We start from the raw sequence: 25222 nt of genomic DNA, 5'->3' as shown, positions 1-25222 counted from the left end.
AGATGGGGAAGAAATAGAGGTAGTGACAGATTTTATTTTCCTGGGCTCCAAGATCACCGCAGACAGGGACTGCAGCCAAGAAATTAAAAGACGCTTGCTCCTGGGGAGGAAAGCTATGGCAAATCTAGACAACATACTAAAAAGCAGAGACATCACACTGCCAACAAAAGTGTGTATAGTCAAGGCTATGGTTTTCCCAGTTGCAATGTATGGCTGTGAAAGCTGGACCATAAGGAAGGCTCAGCACTGAAGGACTGAGGCCTTTGAATTGTGGTGCTGGAGGAAACGCCTGCGAGTCCCTTGGACTGCAAGGCAATCAAACCGGTCAGTCCAAGAGATCAACCCTGACTGCTCTTTAGAAGGCCCGATCCTGAAGATGAAACTCAAATACCTTGGTCATGTCAAGAGAAGGAAGGACTCCCTGGAGAAGAGCCTAATGCTGGGAACAATAGATGGCAAAAGAAGAAGGGGATGGCAGAGGATGAGGTGGCTGGATGGAGTCACTGAAGCAGTCAGTGTGAGTTAGCTGGACTCCGGGGGATGGTGGAGGACAGGAAGGCCTGGAGGAATGTTGTCCATGGGGTCACGATGGGTCGGACATGACTTCGCAACTAGCAACAACAATTTTAATTGCTCTTTTGCTTTAATATGTGGTTTTATAGCTAATATTGGATGCTGAGCCATTCTTACTTTTATCTTTATTCTATTTGGTTGTTGTTGTTGTGAACCATCCTGAGACGTTTGTGATGGGACGGTATACAAAAGTTTTAAATAAAATGAAATAAACTGCTGCGTGACAGATCTGACCTGGGAGCAAGTGCTTCCCAACTCCTTATGGACCTACCACTGGGAAGTGCAGCCTGAGACCAGTCCTGGCTTGCCTGTGCAGCGCCTGGCTGAGGATTAGCTTCATACCTGAAGGAAGCCTGGTGGTCTCTTTCCAGCCAGCTCCATGGCAGCAGGGCAAGATAGAAGGTGGCCCAAAGCAGGGCACTCACCAAGAGTGGGGGGATGGGCACACCCAGCCGTCCCATGAGAGGCGGAGGGTGCCAGTCCGTTGCCTGGTGCCGCCGCCACTGCTCCTCCCTGTACAGCTGCTCCTCTTCTATCCGCTGCCAGAACATTCCCTCTTCATAATGCCTGGAGGAGAACGCAATGAGTGAGAGCAGCTGTGGGAGCGGGAGGCACCGCTGCCTTGTGGCCTGGCAGGTGGGCTGCCATCCTCACCAAGACAGAGGGCCAGAGGAGGAGCCTGTCCTCTGCATCGGCTTTGCCAGGTGTTCTGGAATAAGGGCCTGGCTTGGGCATTCTGGCTCATCCTGCTTGCCCAACAATCCCCCATGCTCAGGACTGACCCAGAGACTATGCTGCCTCATCCCATCCACACCAGTGGGGTGACAGGACGTTGTACTGCTCAGCACAACCATAAAATGGCTTGCTCCCCACTTCCTGCCCTGCTGCTGAGCCTGAAGTCACGACCCTGTTCAGCCCAGCTGCTCTTAAGGCTAGAGCCCCACGATGCACTCTGCCTAGACTGCTCTCAAGACTGGTCTCGGGACCACAACTGGGGCAAGAGGCAGCAGTGCAGCTCTTGGAGGGGTCCTTGCTGGGCACACACTGTGCCTGTGTGAAAAGCAGCCTCTGGCTACCAGCTGGCTACGACTGGTGATGGCACTGCCATACAAAGTCTTGCATCACTCAGTTAACCTCACGGAATACCCCATGCACTCCATTAGATTTATATTCTACCCTTTTCTTCTCTAAGGAACTCAAAGCAGCTTGCGTCCTTCTCCGGCTGCTGTCAGTCCTATCTCCACAGCAACGACCCTGTGAGGTGGGCTGGGCTGAGAGTCTGTGGCTGGCCCAAAGATACTCCATGGGCTCCAGGGCCGAGTGGGCACTCACACCCAGCATCCCACTCTCATCACCACATCGGTGTTCAGGCATTTTCTGGAAACCAGCCTTTCCACTTCTGCTTCCCCTCTTTATAACTGTCTCATGCCAGGCTTGTGTGTGTGTGTGTGAATTTTCTGGTAAAATACTTGCAGAAATAATTTTCTGGAATTTCTTTTAAATGCCATCTCCTCCTGTAGCCACCCTGAGTTGAGGAGAAGCGAGAAAGCAACCCCGTGGTTTTGGAGGCTGCAACTGCATTAGCTTTGTCACCAGGAATCGTGCCATTAACAGAGCCTTGTCTGCCTCACATACATCTATTATTGTATTAATCTTCTGCCTTTTTCCCCACAAGAAGGCTTAATGGGGCCCTGATCCCAATTTTATACTCACAACAACCCTGTGAGGTACGCTGGAATTAGGAGCATCAGGAGCAGCTGTCCACTGCTGCTGCTACAGCCTTCTCCAAGCAGGATTCTACCCAATGTATTACACTACAACAGCCATCATACCCATCCAGCTTAGCTGAGGCTACTCTTCTTGGAGGCTCCCTCCATTTGGGGGCGGGGGGGGGTGAACTGCTCCCGGCAGGACCTGCAGGCATGATTCCCCCACCGCCAGGCGCTACTACCCACACTTGGGTGAATTATTGGACATACAGTGGCACACGAATCTTGAATGTTAATAAAATGTAATTATTACAAACGGACAGACAAACATTGGGTTTGGCATATTTTTGAACTGGATTTGAAGTGCTGCTTTTTACAGTGGAAAGTTTTGGTTTCTGGGCAGACAGAAAGGGCAGGCAGTGAAAGGCTGGACAGAATCCTTTAGAGCTGCCTTCAGCTGCCTCATGGTATGATCAGCAAGAGAGAGCCTGCCCAGTTGCCTGCCTCTGAGGGCAGTTAGGTAGGCAGCCACAAGAAAAAGGGCCTTTTCCTTGCTGGCCCCACACTTTGAACACTTCTGGCCTTCTGATGTGAATGCTGTTTGTGTGATACTCTTACTTTTAGACTGAATTTTCTGGCTCAAAGCATCGGCTGGCAGAGTTTAATTTGCTGTGGGCTGCCATGGAAGGCCTTCTGCCCAGAAAGGCAGCCAAGAAACATGCTAATTAAATAAGTGAAAGAGAAAGAAGCACCAATCTGGCAGGATCCGTGGGGCTTCCACATTTGTGCTCTTGTTGCTTGAGGGTTAGAGGTGGGAGGAGGAGGAGGCTTGCCTCACTTCCAGGTGCCGGCGCTGTTCTTCCTCTCGCTGTCTCTTTGCCAGGGCCTGGAGATGCTTCTTCTTCAGCTTCTCTTCGTGCATCTTCCGGGCTCGGTTGCTGGGCTTGATTTCAACTGGGAAGTCGGGGTTGACTTTCTTCTGCAAGAGGTTTTGCTGGCATCAGGGCTAACATGCGACATCCATTCCACCACCAAGCTCAGAACCGCCTCCGCATAAGACAACAAAATGATACCAGCTGAAGGGCAGAGAGAGGGTAGCAAAGAGCCCTGCAAGCCACTTGCCAAGCAACAAGGAAGCCGTGGATCCTTTTCTGCCTTGGACAATTAGAATAAGAGCACAGGAAAGGGCTGTGGCAAGGAATCTCAGGTAGACCGGAAAAAGAATCCTTTCTGAAACACTAGAGAAATGGGGACTGTCTCTGCAGAAAGTGCCAAACCCCAAGCCACTGACTTGGCATGGAAGGAGGATGCCAACATTAGTTTTCCAGACTGGCCCCTCAGAACTGAGAGAAGCTCATTTTTCAAAGGAAGGGCCACAGCTGGGTGGTGGGACCATGGCTGTGAAGTGCAGATGGCCCCAGTTGCTGTCCCACGGTCATCTCCACACAGGGCTGGGAGCCCACCTCACTGCCAGCGCCAGGGCCCTCACAACCCTCCCCACAACCTGGGCCAGATCACTGGGAAGCAGATGTCTGCACAGGGCACTTGGAGCCCAATGCCAGCCACAGGAGACATTCGGCCAGCCCCAGTTCTCTGGGAACTCACCCCACAGCCTTGGAGATTCCGCTTCAGGAAAGTGAGGCTGGACTCCAGGTTTGAGAAGGGACAGGCCCGCTCCTGTGCGCTTGTGGCCTTTTCTGGTGGCCACGGCACTGAGTGTAGCTCAGAGGAGCGGGGTCTTGGAGCCATGCTTTGCTGTCCTTGATGCCCTAGGGCAGGCTGCTAAACCGGCAGCTCCTGCAAATAGGGTCCTGGGGGGTCCACCAGGGGGCCACCCCCTTCCTTTCCCTCCCCACAATGGCCAAGTGCTTGTTGGTTTCCAGCACTGCATGTTTTCCCTGCACCCTAACTACAGCCCCTGATATGGCCCTTTAAACCTCCTGTTTTAGACCAACACTCCACTGGGGCAGGGCAGGGAAATGAAACAGCAGCCCCCAGAGCAAGTTGCTGAGCGCGGGGGGGAGTGTGGCTGCGTGGCACCAGTAGGGGATTGGGGAGCATGCACCCAGTGAACCTCCTGCGGGGTTGAGAACCTGGCCTGAAAGGATGCAGTGGCACAGGGACCAGGCCCAAAACCAAACACCACCTGCTGCTAGCCTGTGTTTCACTGGAGCTTCACCTTCAGGGGCTGGATCTAGAAAGGGTGGGCTCTGCAAGCTGCAAGGAGGGGTGGGGGGCACACCTTGTATTGTAGCCTGTGCCGGCGTCCCTTCAGGTGCATGTCTTTGGCATTGGGGTCATTGAAGCTGCACTCACACAGTCTGCAGCGGAAGCGCACCATCTTGCCTTGGTCGTTGAGGACCTGAGAAGGTGAGAGAAGGAAGTGACACTTAACTGTCTGTGCCCCAGAAGCATCCTTTCCTTTAGGATAGTGTGAGACCCTCCTCTAGATGCACACCTTGGCATGGTGAAAGGATCTGAGTGTGTCGGAGAAGCTGAGAGCGATGCAGCCAGGAGGCCAGGTTGTCTCACTGGACTGGGCTCCTAGCAGGGTCACCTGAGGCAGGAGGGTCAAAGCAGAGGCCCCCGATTATGAGGCCCCAACCTCTTCAGGAGCAACAGTCTTGTCAGCAGAAGCGAATAGGTATCTCTAATGACGATGGGAGCGGAGAAACTCCTCAGGGGCAGCTACTGGGCAGCAGCAGGATCCGAAGGCGACACTGGCTGAGGATTTTTTGCAGACAATGGAAATTACATTCAAGCCAACTCTGGTTGGTACTGCACAGAAAAAGGCCAGGGGAAACCACTTCTGTGTCTTCTTACCCTGAAAGCCCTATGACGAAACAATCCAAAATGAGACAAGAGATAGTGCCAGAAGAATAAAGCCTAGGTCGGACAGCACTTAACCAGCCACTGGGGAAGAGCAGAGGATGAGGATGCACTAAGGACACAACTAGATCAAAACCGAAAGGAAGTCTAGCAGTGAACATGCACAGAGGTGAAATAAAGCCTGATGTTGCACAACACACACAACTGGAATATGGAAAGGACAAGTCAATACAAAGTGGAAAATGTAGAGCAAGAAATGGAGTAGTAAAATCGTGCAGCATTTGGAGTGAGCAAACTGAAGTGGACTGGACTGGGACAAAGTGCTTCACTCTGGAAATGACAAACTCAGAAGAAACAGAGAGGGGTTCTAATACCGAGGTGAGATATAGCATGGACAGGAAGGAGCTATAATGCAAAATCCAACCGAATAGTATCAATCAGAACTTATGGAATACCTATGGACATAACTCTAATTCAAGTCTATGCTCCAACAACAGATGCTGAAAAAGAAATTGAACACTTATGGTCACTTAAGCTGAATAAGACAGGTGTTCAAGAGAAAACTGATGACATGCCAAAATGAGACATGCTGATAATCCTAGGTGATGGAAGACAAACGTAGGAAATGAAGCAGAATCAAATACCACAGATTTTAGCCTGAGGTAAGAAACAAACCAGGAGACCGACTCACAGAACTTTGTGAAGCCAGTCCTCTGCTTACAATATTCTCCTTGTCAAAACAAAACCAGGTGTAGAATGCAGTACTGGCCTTGAACTCTTAGTAGAAATCAGCAGAAAGCTGAAAAAGGTAACTAACAGAAGCATCCTGCTAACATACAACATCAATAACATCCCTTGGAATTTAAAGGCCACATAAAGAAGAGGTTTGCATTATTCAACTTAACTGATCATGGGCCAGAAGAACTATGGACTGCAACCAGACACACTATTAGGGAAGAATGCCAAAGCAGAATTCCTGTAGCAAAAAGGAAGAAAAAGCCTAGATGGACTACAAAAGAAACACTCACCATTGCTAAGGACAGACAAAACACAAAACGAGACAGAATTCTGAATGCAACTTTCCAGTGACTATCATATAAAGGCAAAAATAACTATTACAATAACCATAAAAGAGAACTATTGCAAAGAAATAGAAAAACAAAAGAGGAAAAAGAAGAGTCCTCTTCCAGAAGATGCAGCATGTCAAAGAGAATTTCAAACCTAGATTAGGAATGCTGAAAAACCAAGAGAGGGGACACTCTACAATGCAGAGAAAATAAAGGCAAGTGGAAACAATACTTGAAGAGCTATTCAGAAGTGATGAAAGGACGAAAGACTCCTTCAAAGTGAAGCAGAAGGGTGCCAAAGGCCTTGGGGTAACCTTGGCAAGTCCTGTTTGCCTGCTCTGAAACATGGGGGTACGTAATCTGGCAGCTTTCAATGGCAATGGGTTAGAGGCCTGCCAGAGGGCTTCTCTGGACTTCTCATACCACATTTCCTGGTCCATCTTTATACTAGCAGCAGTCCTGTGAATCGCTACCCCAAGCAGGAAGAGAGAACAGTTGTGTTGTTTGACAAGTATTGGGAATATCATGGAGAGTTCTTCTCTCAAAGGCTGCCATAATGGTTCTGAATTTCTTGGTACGATGGTTCTAAGAGAGAGATTTTTAGCCTTTAAGTATACATCTGGCTAGCTCAGTGACATCAGGGTTACTTGCACCCTCTTCAACTGCTTTTACTTTCTTAAATGATTTTCCTATTCAGTTTCAACTATTTGCAGTCATGTGGGGGATCACTCTGGGTTTTTGTACAAGAGTGTTTGACCCTAGTGCCAAACACTCCTTTGAATTGCAAACTTGGGTGCTAAGTGCCCCAATGGAGCCACTGAGACAAAAAGGAGAGGTTGCAGCATGCTTAGGGGAATGCTGAGGTTTGTAGAACTACCTCCCTTAAAAAATACAAGACAAAAAACAAAAACACCCCCCACCCCATTTAAGAACGAAAGGAGAAAACTACACTGCCCCCAGTCCAGTCCAATAAGGGTCAGACAGTCTCAGTATGCAAGAAGGGAGAGCATGAGAGCTGGAAAAGAAAGAGAGATGAGCAGAAGAGCAGCGGGGAAGGGTAGGCTGGTTGGAGACCCAAACACCAAGCACTTGCTGCAGCACTCTACTGCCGGTCCCCTTTGTTCTCGCACACGAGGAGACACCCTGCTCCCCAAGTTCATGCCAAGGGCTTCCCACAGAAGGTGCTCCCAGGATTTGAGAGATAATGCTCCAGTGCCAAAGGGCCTTCTGAAAGGCCTGTGCTTACCTCTTCCACATAGTCATGCCCCACAGGTTGGACGTCCAGAAGGTCACCCAGACGATCCTCAGTGCTGTTGAGGGCAGCCTCTTCCACTGCTCGAGGTGGTGTCCCTTTCACTGTCTCCTGCTTTGTGCTCATCACCAGAAGCTTGCTTGCTCCTGTGTGAGAGAGGAGAGATGCTGGTTACACTCCTCAGCAAGTGGGGGTCTGCCTGGCTGGTGTCTAGGTAGGCTGGGGAAAAGGGACATGGTGTCAGTGCCACCTCCTTGCCACCCAGAGAGGCCCACCCAGGCCATCTGCAGCAGTATGAGGCATTCAGAGAGGATGGCTCCAGCTGTGAACAAGCAGGGGAAATGGCCTCTGTAGCACCCCACATATGAAGGAAGCAGCTTTAGAGATTTCAGCTGGGCCAGAACCTCCCTGGTGAGCAGCTGCATGCGTCACCACTTTTTCTTTTGCCTGGCAGAAATTTCCTTCTTTCCTCTTCTGATATGCAGGGAGCAGACTTGGATCTGCCACCCCAGAGGAATCAGCCCAAACGGGAAGAAATGCCCCTCTGCACTGCCGGCAAGTTGCAGTAACCAACATTGCAAGGCTGAAGATTTGGGCTAAATCTCTGGGGAAACATTCCCATGGTAGGAACTGCCTGACTGAGCATCAGGTTGTCTTCCATGGGTGGGGAAGGATTGGAGGTGTTTCACCAGAGGGCTGATTGTCAGGGATCCTATGGCTGCCATTGATGAAAGGGCTGGACTACAAGACCTCCAAGGTTCCCTTCTAACCTGATGTTCTAAGGCAGGCTTCTCCAAGCATGGCACTGATGGCTGGGGAGGACTAAGGCATTTGGAAGCACTAGACTGGGAGAAGGCTGGTTGAGAACTCGCACGGCCATCCTCCCTCCCTCTGAACCCCACAGCTTCATTCCTCTGCACCAAAAGGCCTCTGTATTTGGGTTGGCTTTCAGGCATCAGGAATCGAGACACCCATTTCCTCACAAGGTGTACCTGCGAGGGCAAACTTTGCCATGAGGGGTTTCTTTGCAGGCACTGCCTTGCCCAACTCGACATTGCTGTTTGCCGGCCCTACAGCTGGCTTGGCAGAGGTGGGAGCGTGGAGTACTTGCTTGCTGGCAGAGCCGTTGGCGGTGCTGACCAGCACGGGCTCGACGGAAGGGATGGGCTTCCCCAGCTTGGTGTGCAGCTTGAGAACCTGGAACAAGCCAGAGGATAGCTGGGGGAAGGGCATGGCAGGATCGGGCCTAACAGACACTTTCCAAAGGGTCATCTCAGGAGTCTCTGGAGAGCAGGACCACCCTGAAAAAAACTCTTTGGATTCCATACACAAAGATGCAGCCAAAGAACAGCACGAGATGTGTGGAAGATGAAGGAAATGGCTGTCTCGGACTCGCCAGAGCCCTCCAGCAGTGCCCAAAGCAGGGCTCAGCACACTGCTTTGGAAATGGCCTAGCAGTGCCAGGGCCCATGGGCCAAAGCGCCAGGCATTCCAAATAATCCGGACAATGACATCATTTGCCACCCCTCTCGGCCTTCTTGGCATGACTTCCCCAGCAGATTCCCATAACAAGGCAAGATACCTGAGCCTCCCGGCCCCGAAACTCCCACCTTCTGGTGCTTTGCTCCTCGGATATGGGCCATATAGGCATCTGCTCCTGTGCACGAGACATCACAGAGCTTGCAGTGAAGCTGGGTCTGGACCCCATGAGGGACACTCCCGCCTGTCTGGCTCCCAACCTTCAGGGCTGCCTCCTTCTTCTTGTGCTTTTGGCCTTCCAAGTGCTCCCGGTAAGTCTAGAGAGGAGTTGAAATGGCAGGATCAGTCCTGGAATGTTTTCATGACTTCTCACTAGAGGGCTCCTAGTGCTCACAGAGGTTGGCCTGTGTCTGGACTGCTGTAGGTGGGAGCTCACATAAAACAGCGCACATGGAAAAACAGAATCTCAGGAAAGTGGTTCAGCCAGACTCCTTCTCCTTGAGATGCTAGCTGTGGAGATTTTTTTCAAATCCTGCAAGCCCCATCCACTGAACCTGCAGACTGAATTCATGCCACCTTGGCAGACTATCTCAGGGACAATCCCACCCCCCACCCCAAATATCGTGCAATGGGCAGGACATCACAAGAACACAAAGGACTGCTTTATTCGAAGCAAGGCTGTTGGTCCATCTAGCTCAGGACTGCCTATCACAGGAGTGGGGAATCAGGCCTTGGAGGATTCCAGATCTCATCAGGCCCAGTCAGCACGGCCCACAGCAGGGGTGCTGTGAGACAGTTTGGAAACTCCTGTGGAGACACACACCTGGCCTGCATGGGTTGACAGAGGCCTTGCAACATTTACAGGGTTTTAGTGCTGGGCCTAGATTTTGTGAGCCTGTGAGCTGTTTGCAGGGACCACCCTGATTATCCTCTGGGTGCAGCCTTACAAAGTTATGCACCTAATTACCTTCTGTTGTTATTTTCGTAAACAATTTTATACTGGACGTGCACGTGGTGGGCATGTCGTGAGTGGAGCCGGCTGGTGCCGTGGGTCAGACTAGATGGCTGGGAGGCCCCTTCTGACTCGCTCTGTTTCTATATTCCTCATTTAAAAACAGTACTGACAATTCTAGCAGTGATACAAAGCAGAAGTGGCTTTTGAGGGATTAAAGCACAGCTGGTCACCAGGTGAAGCATGCAGGTGAGAGAGCAAGCTGGCAGAGGAGTGGGGGCTGCTCAGCACCCAGCACGGAAACCGGCCCTGCTTCCCTGTGACTAGCTGGGAGCTCCCTGCCCTGCCCTACCCTGCCCTGCCAGGCATGTCAGCTCCACATGCACAGATGTACACTCGCTTTTGCAGACAGGCACAAGCCCACAAAGCTTCTATGACTTCACAGACTCAAGTCCAAAGGTTTGGTGGCAGTATGAAACTGCTGTTACTGCCAGGCACTGTAACAGCCAGAGTGGCGTGGGGGCAAGTGTGTGGACTGGGGAGTGCCAGGTTCGAGTCCCCACTCTGCCCTGGAGCTCGCTAAGTGACCTGGGGCCAATTATGCACTTTCAGACTAACCCACCTCTCAGCACAGTTGTTGCTGCAATGATATAATGGAGAGGAGGAGGATTATGTAAGCCACCTTGGGTCCCTCACAACAGGGAATAAGGGCAGGATATAAAGCATGGTGCTGTGGTTAAGAGGGTTGGACTGTGGCTCAGGCAGTCTTAGTCCCTGCTCAGCCATGGAGCCAAGTGGGTGACCTTAGGCCTCTCACAGACTCTCCACCCAACATACCTCTCAGAACTGTTGTGAGGATGTTGTGAGAAAGAGAATTATGCAACCTGCTTTGAGTTCCTTGGAAGGAAAAAATGCAAGATATACATATAACATAAATAAATAGGAATAGTAATAATAGAAGCTCTGTGCTGCAGGTACCTGGGCAAGCTTGTTTTCTTTTGCCCTCCCCATTCCTTCTTCCTTTCATGCTGGGTCTTCTGGGACTGCAAGCCTAAGAGGGCAGGAGTTGCCCTCGTTTACAAATCTGCCAGCTGCTCTGAGAATCTTTTTGGTGGACAAAGGCCCCAAAAACTTAAATAAAGGGCGAAGACTCACCTGAGGTCCTGCACAGCTGATCTTGCAAATCTCACAATAGTGAAGCTGAGGCTGTTTGGGGGGACCTTTGGGCTTCAGCAACTTGCTAGGAAATGGAGGCTTCTTGCTGTAGCTGCTGCCACCACCCACTGTGATGGGATTGGTGGTGCTGCTGCTCCAGGGGCAGCCCCCACCAGACTTCGGCTGCTGCTGGGGAGACAGGAGCAGTGGAGGTTGTGGGGGTGGCGGATGCGCTGGTGGTGCTGTCGCCTGGTAGTATGAAGTGCTGGTTGCTGTGTATACTGTAGCATCATAGCTGGTGTAGTTTGATCCTAGAGATGGGAAGGAGGGAAAGGGAAAAAATTGTGTGACACTCTGGTTCTGCTCTATTTGGCACTGGCTAGGCCCCATCTGCAGTCCTGTGCCCAGTTCTGTGCACCACAGTTGGAAGAAAGATGCAGACAAGCTGGAAAGGGTTCAGAGGAGAGCAACAAGGATGATCCGGGGAGTAGAAACAAAGCCCTGTGAGGAGAGATTGAGAGAACTGGGCACATTTAGCCTCAAGCAGAGAAGACTGAGGGGAGATATGATAGCACTTCTCAAGTACTTGAAGGATCATCACAAAAAGGTCAGGATCTCTTCTAAGTCATCTCAGAGTGCGGGACATGGAGTAACAGGCTCCAGTTCCAGGAAGCCAGGTTACAGCTGGCTATCAGGAAGAACTTCCTGATTGTTAGAGCAGTACAAGAATGGAAGCCGTGACTGAGGGAGCCAGTGGGCTTTCCCACACTGGAGGCTTTCATAGTGCAACTGGACAGTCGTCTGAGAAGGATGGCTTATCTGGGAGTTCTGCACTGAGCAGCCAGTTGGACCTGATGGCTCTACTCTTGTTGGATTGTATGAAATTCTTTGCCATTTTCTTGGTGGGCAAAGCCAAGATGTCATGCCCACATTTCCTCCATGCCCACATTGGAGGAAAGCTTTGCAGAAGAGAGGCTGGGGGCTCAGAGATTAAACACAGCCCATATCAGAAGGTGCATGTGTCCTTGGGGCTCCATCCCTGTAAGAGGCAAGAGGATGCCAAGAACTTACTGAAGACCTCCTGGGAAGAATGCCTGTTTACAAAGAAAAGCTCTGGAACTCCACATGAGATGCCGTGCATAAGGGACGGCATATAAATGTTAAATAAATAAGTAGGCCACCTTTACAAAACCTCAGATGTGATACAGCAACATCCTTCCACTGTTTCCAGGGCACTGGAGCCCCATCCTGCCTGATCTTCTGCACTGCTGACCTTCACTTCCTACTAGGCTTTGGACTGCCCTTGTGGTGGACAGTTTGGTCCTTTGCTCTTGCCCCCCTCCCCCCACCTGCTGCCTCCTCCTGCTTCAGAAGACCCTTTTGCTGTGCCGGTAAAATGGTGCTTGTTTTGCTAGCAGCTTTGCCCCAGAGGTGGTCCTAAGCTGTGCCTGAACCAGCCACAGGAGGACACAAGCTGGAAAGGGCAGGCAGGGGAGAGGAGACTCCTCCACTAAGCTCTTACCGGAGTAGGTGGCAGGAGAGGAGTTGTAGGAGGAAGAAGTGTAGGAAGAGGACGGCGTATATGACTGGAAGGAAGGTGCTATGGCATTCTGCAGGCTGGTCGTTGCTGACTGGTAGGTGCTGTAGTTGGATGAAGCGGCACTCACCACCTGGATTGTCTTTATGGGTGTCACCTGCCTTTGGGGCTGATTCTGATTGTATGCTGCTGCTGACTGGCTGTAGCCACTCTGAGGGTCTACGAAGGGCAGAGAAGAGTCATTAAGACCAGCAGGAGATGGGCTGCTGGCAGCTCATTAGAGCCCAGTAGGCTGCACTCACCTCACCTTTCCACAAAGGGAAGGAGGCAGTTTAGGGTCATTCACTGGCCCTTGGCTTTGAGAGCTGCAGCAGCCACTGATTTGCTAACCCAGTTTCAAGTCTGCTTTCATCCTTAGTGCTTGCAGCTGAGGAACTCCTGCCTGTTCAGAATGGGCTCCCTGGGAGAACTCCTGCCTGTTTTGGAAAGTTATACAACAACACTTTCCTTGAGACAGTTGCTGAAAATTGAATCAACTTGAAAGCCATCCAATTCTGTAGCATCAAAACACCATTCAGCTGCAGTCCAGAGCTGTTTTCAGGATTTTAAGTGCAACCCTCCACATAACCCAACACAAAAAAGGTTAGACTAAGTGTGACAGCCAACACTTTATTCTTTTTGGCACCAGGCCAAAACCTTTTAATTGGGGTTTTATGAATGATGTGATGTTGTATTTTACTTTATTTATTGTCAGACCATCCTGAGACTTTTGTAAATAGGACAGTATGGAAAAACTTTAAATAAATAAATAAATAAACAAAAAACAAACTTGGTGCCACCCAGGTGCACTGGACTGCAGCTCCCATGGGAGGTTGGAGATAACTGGTGGGAAAGGAGGACCCTAACCAGACCCAAGTTCTGACGTGAAGTATAAAGGCAGGAGCTCCTTGGCAAGTCAAGCCAGGGCTGGGTAGCAAGCAGATCAGCATTGACTGGGAAGCATGAGGGACTTATGTTTGCTACCAAACTCCCAAGTTCAAGGCTTTGCTGCTGTCATTCAAATCCCTAGCTAAGTGGGATAACTGGACAATTACCCTCCTGTGTATATACCAAATCAATCTGAGACTTCTAAAGAGACCTTGTGTGGGTCATCTCATAACCATAAGTGTGACCAGGCAGTGGAACACAAACCAGCCTTCTTGGTACTGGGACCCACCCTCCAGACTCCCTTCCCTAGGTAGTCTGACAGGAAGAAATGGTGGTGAGCTTTAACCAATTCTGGAAAATATGCATGTTGACTTGGGCTTTCTCTGGTTTGTGAAATACTGTAAATCTACTCTATTGTCGTCCTGCTTTTCATGCATTTATTATTCTTTAGCTCATTTACTTTGGCTAACACACATGCATTTAGAAAAAGAGAGTGAGAGTGAGTGAGTGAAGGAGAGAGGAGAGAAGCAGCCACAGATGTAAATTGCTTCAAGCTTTTAAACTATCAAGCTGTAAAGAAATAGAAAAACTGAAATAGATTAACCAGGATTTCTGACTTGGACAATTGCTTAATTGTGCCAATAAGTGCTGTCCCCGTCCCCACCGAACAATGATACAAGAAAGTTCCGTGCAGCCAGGAGAGCACATGCATGCAGGAGGACTGCATGCGCCACTCTGTTCTGCTACTCAACTTGACTCTCGAGCTCAGAATTCTTTAATCCTAAGAGTAGGTCTTTCGACTCCAGCTGGGTGGATCTTAAGGGTAAAGCAATAATCAAAGAACATCCTGCAAGTGTAAAGGTCACCCAGCCTGGGTGCAGGGGGACTCCCAAGCATGACAGATCAGCTTCCCAAACCTTCCCAGTGTCCTCAGAAGCCCTCCCACCCTACCCTTTTCCAGGTGACTCCACTTACCAAACGCTCCCGCCAGCCTCTGAACATGCCGGCACCATAAATTACTTTCGCATTTGAACTCCCCGATAACTCACTCGAGTGGTAGTATGACTCCATGGCCACATGCTGGGACGGCATGGCTACTGCCTGGTAATACGGTTTGGCCTCGTAGCCACTGGCAGTCGGTGATCGGCCGTAACTGTAGCCGTCCTGCTGCAAGCAAAATGCAGAGGTGAGCAGAGGAGAGTGAAGCGGGCTGCTCTGGTGCCTTAAGCATGGCTGTAAAGGAGCCAGAGCGCTCAGGCGGCTGTACAACCAAGGTTTGTGCCAGAGGTAAGGCAACTGCTCAGATTTCTGGAAATCTTCCCAGAGGCTCTACAATGCTGGAAGCTGATTCAGCAAGTGGAATTCTATTTCAGGAATCAAACTTATTGGCATATGCTGTTCCGGTTTTGTTTGCTTAATGAAGATCTCAAGAGCATTTCCAACAAGCTGGATAAAGCAGATCGGGGAATGTTTCTCTCCAGGAGGGTAGAATGGTGGCAACAGGGGTGAGGGCCTCCCCAGTGGTGGTCCTGCCTGGTGTTGAAGTGGCCCCCTTTTCAACATCAGGTCAAGAAAGCCCTCCCCTCACAGGTACTGAATGACATCTTTGCCTACAGCTGAGAGTGCTTTGGTTATTGGGAAATGCAGAAATGCAATCAAGGAAATATGACTAGCATTTATGTCAGCTGTCTTTTAATGCCAGGTATTTTTCTTGAAATTGTTTGGAACTGTTTTAGTAATTTTGAGTTTTGTATTGTTCTTTTTATGTGTTTGCCCACTTGCATTTTATGAATGGTTGTGAGCTGCCCTAGGAGCTTTGGTATCAGACAGCAGAGAGATGAAGATCCAAGTCAGTCAATAATGCATTCAACCCTTCAATAAGGTTGACTGGCAGCAGATTCAGGACGGACAACCACACAGCCCAGGACTGAGTGATGGAATTCACTGCAACAGGACTTAATCTTTAATTTACAGAAAGGCTGTCAATTGGGACAAGTCTAAACAAGGATTAGACAAAAACATGGAAAAGTAAAGTGATCAACAGTCGCTACTCACAAGAGCCACTTAGGACTTCCAGTCCTGGTGGCAGCGTGTCTCTCGCTACCAGATGCAGGTAGGGTGGGGTGGGCCAAAATGCAGTTGGGGAATGCCACTGCCCTCATGTCCTGCTTATGGGCTTCCCCCGGGGCCTCAGGATGGGCATCCTGGCCTTGGTCTTTGGGTCTGATCCAGTGCCACCCAAGGTGCAAATCTGACCATCCTGGGCTGTGCAGAAGGCCACCTCCCACCCCCTTTGCCCAACTGCGATCCACAGGTGGCCACTCAGTGTTCCACCAATCTTAACTGCTGACTTGCTTCCCCTAAGACTTGGTTACTTGTAGTCAGGTTTCCAAGCTGTAACATGAAGGGAGGGCTTTTGTATTCCTGGCCCCACCCCCTTTGCTTTTGGTCCCATGTATTGCTAGAAGTGCATTCAACCCTCAGTCTACAATGGATCCACCTGCATGCCTTGAACCAACTAATAGATGTGTAGGACCCAGTCAGCTACCTGATAGTTCTGAGCAACAGGAGGCTGGGGGATGGGCTCCAGTTGCTGTGCCCCGTAAGTGTAGTCTTGTGTTGAAGGGAGCTGATAGCCCCCATAGGCTGCTGATGTCACTGGCCTTGCAGCTGGCACTGCCAGGGTATAGGTGGGTGCCACAGCATGGTCTAGGCCTGGAGCCTGCTGGACTGTGTAGCTTGCTGCTGTGGGAGGGTGGGAGTAAACTGAAGCTTGCTGGGCACTGAAAAAGAACAAGATAAACATAGAAACAGAGCGAGTCAGAAGGGGTCTCCCAGGCCATCTAGTCTGACCCCCGGCTCCAGTCAGCTCTGCTCACAACATGCCCACCAAGTGCATGCCCAGCCTATCTCTGAACACCTTCACTGATGGGGCCTCCAACACCTCCCGGGAAAGCCCAGTCCACACCCTCAGGGTTCTGACTGTCAGGAAGTGCTTCCTGGCATCCAAATGGAACCTGGGTTCCCTGAGCTTTGCTCCAGTGGAGCATGTCCTGCCTTCCTCTGCAGGGGAGAACAGATCTCTACCCATCTCCATGTGACATCCCCTCACATACCTGTATGTCGCCAACAGATCCCCTCGAGTCTCCTCTTCTCCAGGCTGAAGAGACCCAGTTCCCTCAGTCTCACCTCATACGGCTTCCCCTGCAAACTGGCCACCAACCTTGTGGCCCTATGCTGCACTGACTCTAACCTGGCTATATCCTTCCTGTAATGAGGGGCCCAAAACTGAGTACAATACTCCACTTGTGGGCGCACCAGAGTCATATAGAATAAACAAGAATATAAAAAGAAAACAGAGTAAGCAGGGTAAAGTACATAACAGCAAGCATAAGATCATGTAGATAAAAAATCACCAAAGCAATGCAGTCTGTAAAAAATGAGAGCCAGTGGACCACCATCAGACAGAAAGTTCAAAGTGGAGTTCATGGGGGATGGATATAATGCAATGGGAAGACCAGAAGTGAGGAAGTCCTTGCAGCCATCCTTCAACCCCTCATAGAGGGGGGATCCTTAGGGGAGGTCCTTATAGGAAGCTTTATCCCAGAAGAGGGGCTCCATCAGATAATGTAGTCCTCAACTGCATAAGACTTGCAGTACATGCAAGTTGGTCAGAATCAGTACTACACGCCCTGGTCCCTGCTCTCCCTTTGGCCACCATATGTGGCATAAGCTGCAGCTTCTGAACTTTTCTTCAAGGAAAGCCCCACGTGGAGCGTTTCTCTGCCATTCACTTGAAGTTTATCTGAGCTCAGACTGCTGAAGCCAGGCTGTCCCTGTTCAAGAAGGGGAGCAGCTGGACAACTGGTCAAAACTAGTAGAGGGCACTCTGTGCCACTGAGGCTACCTGAGTTTCAAGTGACAAGCCATAGACCTCCTCCTGTAGGAAAAGTACAACCAAAACCAAGACAGGCCGATTGTTCTGCTTGCCCTGTAAATGTCTGCCTACTCTGTGAATTAAATAGACAATTGTATGATAAAAGCCTAATTTGCAAGCACTTTTTTTAAAGAGAAGCAGAAATGACTATAAATAATATGAAGTAACTTGGACAAAGATAGACTTGCAGTTGGAGATTTTCCAGATAAAAAATGGCAATGAAAGCTACCTGGCGGTATTCATTCTTTCTTAAGAAACCAACTACAGTGGTGCCTCAGCTCACGAATGCCTTGGTTCACAACCAAATCGGGTCACAAACAAAAACTTCATGAAAATTTTGACTTGGGTCGCAAACTCTGCCTTGGTGCCAACCAAGATCGGGGCCATCTCCCCCACACCTTGAACGCAGTTGTGTTCGAGCTGGGAAGACATGCGTGATCACGGGCGCGCTCCTGCAGGAAAGATGGACGCAATTTCTGCCGCCCCACCCCCAACCAGCACGATCACGGCCATCTCCCCACACCCCACAAGTGGGGAGATGGCCACAATTGCAGTTGCGTTTGTGCAGGGAAGACACAGAGGAGCTGACAACAGAAGAACTTGAGAAACTCCAGAGTGAGCAGCAGAAGGCGCTTGCTGAGGAGGATTCCACTGAGGAAGAGGAAGGCAGGGAGGAGGTTCACAGTGATGTGATACAATCCATTATGGAAAAATGGAAGGAGTGCCAGGATTTCTTTGAGAAGCACCACCCCAACAGAACTGTAACGAACAGAGTGTTGAATCTGATGAACGATAACGCGGTCTCTCATTTCCAGAGGGTTATGCAGCGCAGGAGAAAGCAAGTGACTATAGACAGATTTTTCACTAAAATTGACCCTGCAGCTAACAGACAAAGAAGAGAGGAAACCCCTGAAAGAGATCTCCCCAGGGTCCTTATGGAGGGGGACTCTCCCTCAAAACAATAACCTCCCCCACCACCTTGGTTAGTGTTCTCCACTGCACTGTACAGTACTTTACTTTGTTGTTCTTTGCCACTTTGTTTCAAATTTTCTGATTTAAAAAATAGTAACAGAATGGATTAACCTTATTTACATTGCACCTTATGGGCAAATTTGAATTGGGTCACAACCAATTTGGATCACAACCAGAGTCGTGGAACGGATTAAGTTAGTGAGCCAAGGTACCACTGTAATTAGAATTGGGCAAGCAATTTTCCTTTCTTCTCTGCAAGAACAAAGGACAGAATAACTGATTCATTTTGGCCCAGTGCATTGCCTTTGGTTTAGCAGTGCAAACAGCTAAACAAACCAAGGGCTCTGAAAATGTTATGTTTCCCATTGCAGCACAATAATGTTCCATTTATATGACCACAGTTGTGAAAGAAACATCTCCCAAAAGGATGCAATTGGCAAGCGAAATGGGGAGCCTCGCTTTGTAATCCTCAACCCTCTTTTAAAAACCGTGTGAGAAAATACATTCAAAAACAGTAAGACAACAGTGAATCCAATCTTGCTTTAAGGGAAAGGACAGTCCAGCACTTGCCAAGGGCCCACACCCAGCAGGGGCCCATTTCTAAGACTCCCTCCTAGAGTTATGCCTCTTCCTTCCCAGTGCAGCCTGCTGCACCTCCTGCCTCTTGCTCTGACCCAGACAATGGTGGGGGCGAGGAGCACTGGCTTTCTGTCTGGCAGGCATGCAGTAGCTGTGATGAGGAAGAGGAGCATCAACAACTGATGGTCACGGTGATGAGAAGGGAGACTCGCTGACGAATGGGGCCCCTGGAGGGTCTGCCCAAGTGCTCTCAATAGAAGGTGCATTTGTTAATTTCAGTTTCACCTTTCCCAGTTACTTAGGTCCAAATTTTGCCTCACTTGGTATATATAAGCACATACCTGGCATGGAAATTTGCAAGCATATCTCCTAGTATATGCATTTCTGTATACATTTTTGACGAATGCTCAAAACTTTCCAAAATGTCTCCCCTCATATAATGCTTTGCTCCTCTCTACATTGTCTTGAAAACTGGATGCATTTTTAAGCATTTGTAGTTTGGAGAACTACCTTCCTGAATTCTGAAAAGAGCATCTATGAAGGAGAGGACCCAGGGAGTTCATTTTGCCCTGGTGTCCTCCAAAATCTGGAGTTGGTGGTGCATGCTGACAAGGCTGCATCCAAAGTAAGCCCACCATGAACAAACAGGGACAGAACATGCTCAGACAAGACCCAAAGTTGCAGAATTACACAAGAAATATTTGGATGGGATGAAACAAGTGCGGGAAGAAAATAAAAGGTTCATTAAAACACCCCTTTCATGACTAAGACTTATCAGTGGTCAAATGTTGCTCTTGTTGGCAGGAGAAACCCAGAATGAAAAAGCGCATGGATGGATGGCAGAAAACCAACATGGGAACAACTACTGGAATTTTTGACTACCATGCAGGTTACACTGCAAGCCAGAATGAATTAATGTCAGCAAAGCAATCTGAAGAGAATTGTCTATGCTTAATCCTCAGGTGGCGACAGACTGTGAACTGAGAAGCTGCCAATCCAAATCCACCATAAAGTTAAAGGCCAACAGAGGTACCCTCTACTATCTCTGGCTGTTGGTCTAGAAAGATTGGGATTCCCTGTGCTGCATTGCACTTGGTCTCAGATCTTTCAGACTCAAATCGTTCCCAACCCTCCCTGAAATTGCCAGATGCTGAACTCAGGCCTTCTGCATGAAAAGCAGCTGCTTGGCCTTTTCTCTAAAGTAAGATTCTAGCCCTCATTTGAATAAGAATGCTACCAACTCCAGGAAGTTTGCTTTTTGGGAAGTGTGATGGTTTGTCCACATACCTCATGAGCTGTCTACACTGACTTAGCAGCTGTTTGTGGTTTTAGTCAGTCTTTCCCAGCCCTGTCTGCAAGCAGGGATGTTCTACATGCAAATCAGGAGCTTAGCCATTGAGGCCTGGTCTATACCTGTAAATATCTAAAATACAGAAGGCATGATTATCCATTCCTGTTTCCCTACTGTAAGGTCTTCTAGACAGGAACCTTTTATTACTATTTAGAGTTGCAAGGCATTTGGAAGGACGACTGAGAAGAAAGCATGCATGTACTGAATACCTGGCTAAATTAAAAGAAATAAACTAATTTGATTGTCTGTTCTTTCAGCATAGCCTGTCCAACAGAGACACACACAGTTCCCTTCCACTTACAGCAACTTGGAATACTTTCATAAAAACACAACAGAAGTTTCAAAATAAAAACATAATTTGATAAGCAGATATAAAGCTGCCTGACCTTGAAGGGTATCTTCTTTAAAGGGTAGTTAAAATAATGAATGCCAAGGATTTTGAAATAACTCTAAATGATCTGCAAGCCCTTCTTTCCCAACCTGCCATATTGGTGCTAGTAACTGGTACAACCCTGGCCCACAAGACTGCTGCTCCACATGACCTATATAAAGCATGCAAGCATCTGGAAACATGAGTTGGAGATCAGTTGATCTCCCCATTTCCCTCCTAATTCCAATTACAGGGAGATGTTCATTGCAACACTGCTCTATTTCACAGGAGTGTTCTACAGATGGCTGAAAAAATTACTAGAAATCTCTCAAGAGCCCTTGAATTGAGCTATATTTCCATTCTTAGCCCCTTACTATATGGGGGAGATGAAGAACACTCACTATAATACTGACCCACCCACAGGGCTATTGTAAGGAGGGTTTAAATTATGCACACAAAGCACTTTCAGCACTAAAAACAGGGTGGAGATGCATATTTGTTTCCTCAGCTCAATGCTGAGTTCCAATACTGGAGAGAAGAAAATCATTATGACACTAAAACAGAACATGTTATGAAATAGGTCCTGATTATAGGGTTTTTCCTTCTCCCACTCCCCAGCTGTCATACTGGGCCGGAAAAGAATAATCACGCTAAAACTGCCCTACCTGACAGGGCTGTGCTAAATGAGGGCTGAGATATTAGATGACTAAGTTCTTTGCAATGACCTAGAGGTATTTGTTCTCTCAGCCCCAACTTTCCCCAGCTGTACCTGCTATCTCAGGGTGGTGGAAAATACTTTACTATTACATAGATATTTTGTCTTTCTCAAGGAAACCAAGGCAGCAAACATGTCTCCCTTCTATTTTATCTCCCAGCATCCCTGTGAGATAGGCTATGGCTAAAAGTCAGCAACTGGTCCAAGGCCAGCTGGTGAGCTTTATTGCCAAGGGTGTCTCATGTTGGAACACCCTGTTCTCACCCAGTTCTCTAAGCAAACTGGCTCTCTGCTTGGCAGTTAAAATGCAGGACCTGCCGATGGCCTAAAGATGGCTGCAGCTTCTCTTTTTTTTCTCTCCCCATGTGAGGAATGAGAAAGCAGGGAGAGGTGGAAAAATATAGGGCCATAACCCCAAACTACCTTACAGAGTTGTTGTGAGCACGAACAATGCATGAGGAATATGTCCAATACTAACCCAAATTTCATCTGCAGAACACCAGAAAAAATCACTGACTCACCAATCATGTCCCTTTCAAACATAATGGACTACAGCTTCTGTCATCCCCTGAGCAGCTCCTTCAGTGTGGTGGACTAGAGTTCACACTACACCCTGAGCAGAAGGTGATGAGAGCTGTAGCCCTTTATAGTTAGAAGTTGCCCAATTGTCTAGGAAGAATGGTCTATGTGGGTGTCCTGCAAGGGTGATGGACTACAACTCCAAGCATCCCCACTGAGCCTGATGGATATAGCCCAACATAACTAAAAAGTGGTCAGGGAATGATAGAAACTACTCCTTTACATTTGAAAAGGATCCAAATGGGTAAGGTCACTCAACTATTGTGGAGGTCTTTGGCTGTGCCAGACTACAACTCCCATAATCCCCAAGCAGCTGTCCAAATGCATTTCATTACAACTTCCATCATGCTGGAGAGAGGATGATAGGAGTTATAGTCCTTTACATTTCAAACCACCCAGCTGGTTAGAACCACAATCTAAGGGGTGCCCTAAAGCTTTTCTGGAGTACACCTTCTAGCATCCCCTACTCAGCATGAAGGCTACAGCACAATGCATCTCGAGAACAGACTGGAGAATGATGGGACCTGAAACACTGGGAATGCATCCAAATGGCTAGAACCAATGATCTACCCTGGTGCCCGACTGCAGAGCAGTATTACAACACCCCTCTTCACGTGTGTTGGAGCGCAGCTCTTCCATGCTGGCCTGGAGGAGTATGGGAACTGTAGTTTACCACATTCGGTGGGAGAAACCAAGTGGGTAGAACCAACGATCTTTGAAAGGGCCCTCCAGCTGTCTCGCCCCCGGAGGATGGAGGAAGTTGTAATCTGACACAGCTAGAGAGAGACCCCTTTCCTCTCAAGATCCAAATCCCCAATCCTGAAAAAAAGAAAAACAAACTCCCTTCCCTCCGTGTCTGCGAATGTGTTGACCAAAGCGGCCCACCTGGCAGGGCTGTTGTGACGAGCCGATGAGAAAATAACGGTTCGAGGGCGCTGAGAGAGCTTGGCTCGCGTGACTGAGTGGGCAGGGAAAGAGGCAAGGAGGGCCTGGCACTTTCCATCAGCACCGCCATGGCGCGGCTCCGCCCCCCACTCCACCCCACAAATACCTGTATTGGGGCCCGGCAGCGAAGCCGTAATAATTGCCGGCCGCCATCTTGGCCTCGTCGCAGGGCAGCCCAGTCGGCGCGTAAGAGAAAAAGGAGGGCGCCCGTGGCACGCCGGGAAGCACGCGGCGCACGGCACGCACGCGACGCCGGCCGGCTCGCTTGCTGCCCAGCAACAGGCCACGCCCCAGTCGGGGTCATTCTTCTCCCCTCCATAAACTTATGCAGCCACAAGGGATAGAGAACTGCAGGGAGCAAGCTTCCGGGATCATCTTTAGGACTTCCCCACTTTGCATCACCTGCAGCCTTTTATAAACTTAAAACCTTAAAACTGTCAATACTACGGCGCAAGTTTCTGGGTTCTTTAGAACACCCCCTTTAGACACCTGCCACAGATTGCATAGAACCTCTTCCCCCACCGCCAAAAAAAAAGCCCTACAGACGGACACCTGCTCTTCCTAATATAGCTCTTCTCTCTTGCGGGGCGAAGATATAGTTTCAGTTTTGAAAAGTTTAAACAGGCGCGGGGAAAAACTAACTATTCAGGGCTGGGCTGAGAATGGAAACCAACCAGCCACAGTTCCGAACTCCGACGATGAGAGACTAAAATACAGGGCTGGGTTGCTGTCAGCTAACACCGCATGAAATATGGAGAACTCAGATTATTTAGCGATAGAACTTACATCAGAAGGGTTACTGGAAAGGATTATAAACGCAACAAAAATTTTAAAAATCGTGTCAGACTTTAATCGTTTAAATTGTGAATTAAAAAGAACAAACTACCACTTTCGATAGTACTTGGAAGAGATTGTGGGAGATGCGAGGGCTCCTGTTGCCCAGTCCAAGCTGAAGTACGTTAGTGGGGACAGCAAGAAATACTATTAATTGGCTTCTGCGCTGAGAATCCTGCAGTTGGCTATCCTGTCAATGGATATGCTCCTTTTATTACCTCTGCACTGGGCCGGTCGAGTAACGTGATGTGGAGTTACCATAACCACTTTAACATCTCAGAACGGGACACCAACCGCGGACTCGTTAGTCTCGTTGAAGCGCTAGTCCCGTCCCAATCTCGCGAGATCTGCCCAGGAGCCCAGTTGGCTATGGAGGGGAACGTTCGCGCTTCAAGGTCACATGACTGCTTCCTTTCCTTGAAGCCCGCGCAGCGCTCCGAACTCGCCGTTTCGGCAACCGGCGCGTAGCTTATAGCATGTCGCCATGGCAACCGCCCAGAACCACGGGCTGCTCAGGACCTGCCGGCAGGAAGCGGATACTCGGGTGACGTCAAGCTCTGGCGTCATGTGATTTCTGTCGCCCTCCTGTAAACTCTCTCTTACAGCCACAGAAAAACTGAAACAAATAAAACACGGCATGTAGCCGCACCAAGTAGTATAACCCCGCTCCCCTAGTCCCTCGCTTAGTGTCCTTCTTGGGGCCTTAATAACGAGGAGCCCCCACCCCTGTAGCTTTTGGGGAGAGGCCTCGGGATGGGCCTGTGGGCTGAAGGTTCCCCACATCATGTGTACTACCTAGAAATAGTTGGAGTGGCATGGTTGACACCAACCTTTTGGGGGCCTACTAAAAATGGTTTTATCAACAGCTTTCCCAGACGATTAACTGGTCCTTCCACATGCTTTTCTTCAGTAGAAGTTACACATTAGTATAGTCAAATACAATTAGGACGAAAGTAATGGTTTAATGTTCCAGAGATGAAACTTCAAGTTGTACCTAAGTGTCGTGTGGTGTGGCACTGTGTGGTTTATCTTCATATAGATTATCAGGAGAGTTTCTGTGACAATAACCCACACTGACTTTTTAAAAATGTGATGCATTAAATTGCCTGTGAGTTGTTGGAAAGCTTTTTCTTCTTCCAGCATGCGGTGCTAGCTGGGTGGGTACATGAGAACCCATGCCTAGACAGCAATTATGGAAGCTGCATCTTGTTGTTGTTGTTGTTAGTTGCGAAGTCGTGTCCGACCCATCGCGACCCCACGGACAACACTCCTCCAGGCCCTCCTGTCTTCCACCATCCCCTGAAGTCCACCTAAGCTCACACCAACTGCTTCAGTGACTCCATCCAGCCACCTCATCCTCTGCTGCCACCTTCTTCTTTTGCCATCTATTGTTCCCAGCATGAGGCTCTTCTCCAGGGAGTCCTTCCTTCTCATTAGGTGGCCAAATACTTTGGCCACCT

At 49.2% G+C, this 25222-nt stretch overlaps 1 protein-coding gene across 12 annotated transcripts in view; it reads right to left on the bottom strand.

Annotated features, from left to right (window-relative positions):
* Positions 1 to 23144, bottom strand: part of ZFR2 (zinc finger RNA binding protein 2) — a 35680-nt gene extending 12536 nt beyond the window's left edge. For 2 of the 12 annotated variants that reach the window (XR_006413638.1, XM_044419065.1), the window contains exons 1-11: positions 23035 to 23133; positions 16029 to 16263; positions 14530 to 14647; positions 12539 to 12772; positions 11017 to 11327; positions 9041 to 9226; positions 8423 to 8627; positions 7425 to 7576; positions 4525 to 4644; positions 3116 to 3261; positions 999 to 1140 (exon numbers count right to left, since the gene is read on the bottom strand). Coding sequence is in view for 11 of the 12 variants with exons in the window: in XM_044419065.1 (XP_044275000.1) it covers positions 999 to 1140; positions 3116 to 3261; positions 4525 to 4644; positions 7425 to 7576; positions 8423 to 8627; positions 9041 to 9226; positions 11017 to 11327; positions 12539 to 12772; positions 14530 to 14647; positions 16029 to 16263; positions 23035 to 23081 (1896 nt within the window). In the remaining variant the exon portion in view is untranslated. Of the gene's footprint in view, positions 1 to 998; positions 1141 to 3115; positions 3262 to 4524; positions 4645 to 7424; positions 7577 to 8422; positions 8628 to 9012; positions 9227 to 11016; positions 11328 to 12538; positions 12773 to 14529; positions 14648 to 16028; positions 16264 to 22868; positions 23001 to 23034 lie in introns of those variants that run through there. The other 10 variants (XM_044419067.1, XM_044419066.1, XM_044419074.1 and 7 more) reach the window with 10 other exon arrangements.
* Positions 23145 to 25222: the final 2078 nt, after the last annotated feature.

The sequence above is a fragment of the Varanus komodoensis genome, unplaced genomic scaffold (assembly GCF_004798865.1).
Source record: "Varanus komodoensis strain SLA01 unplaced genomic scaffold, ASM479886v1 scaffold99, whole genome shotgun sequence".
In the NCBI taxonomy this organism is placed as follows: Eukaryota; Metazoa; Chordata; class Lepidosauria; order Squamata; family Varanidae; genus Varanus; species Varanus komodoensis.
This window is presented reverse-complemented; position numbering and strand designations above follow the sequence as displayed.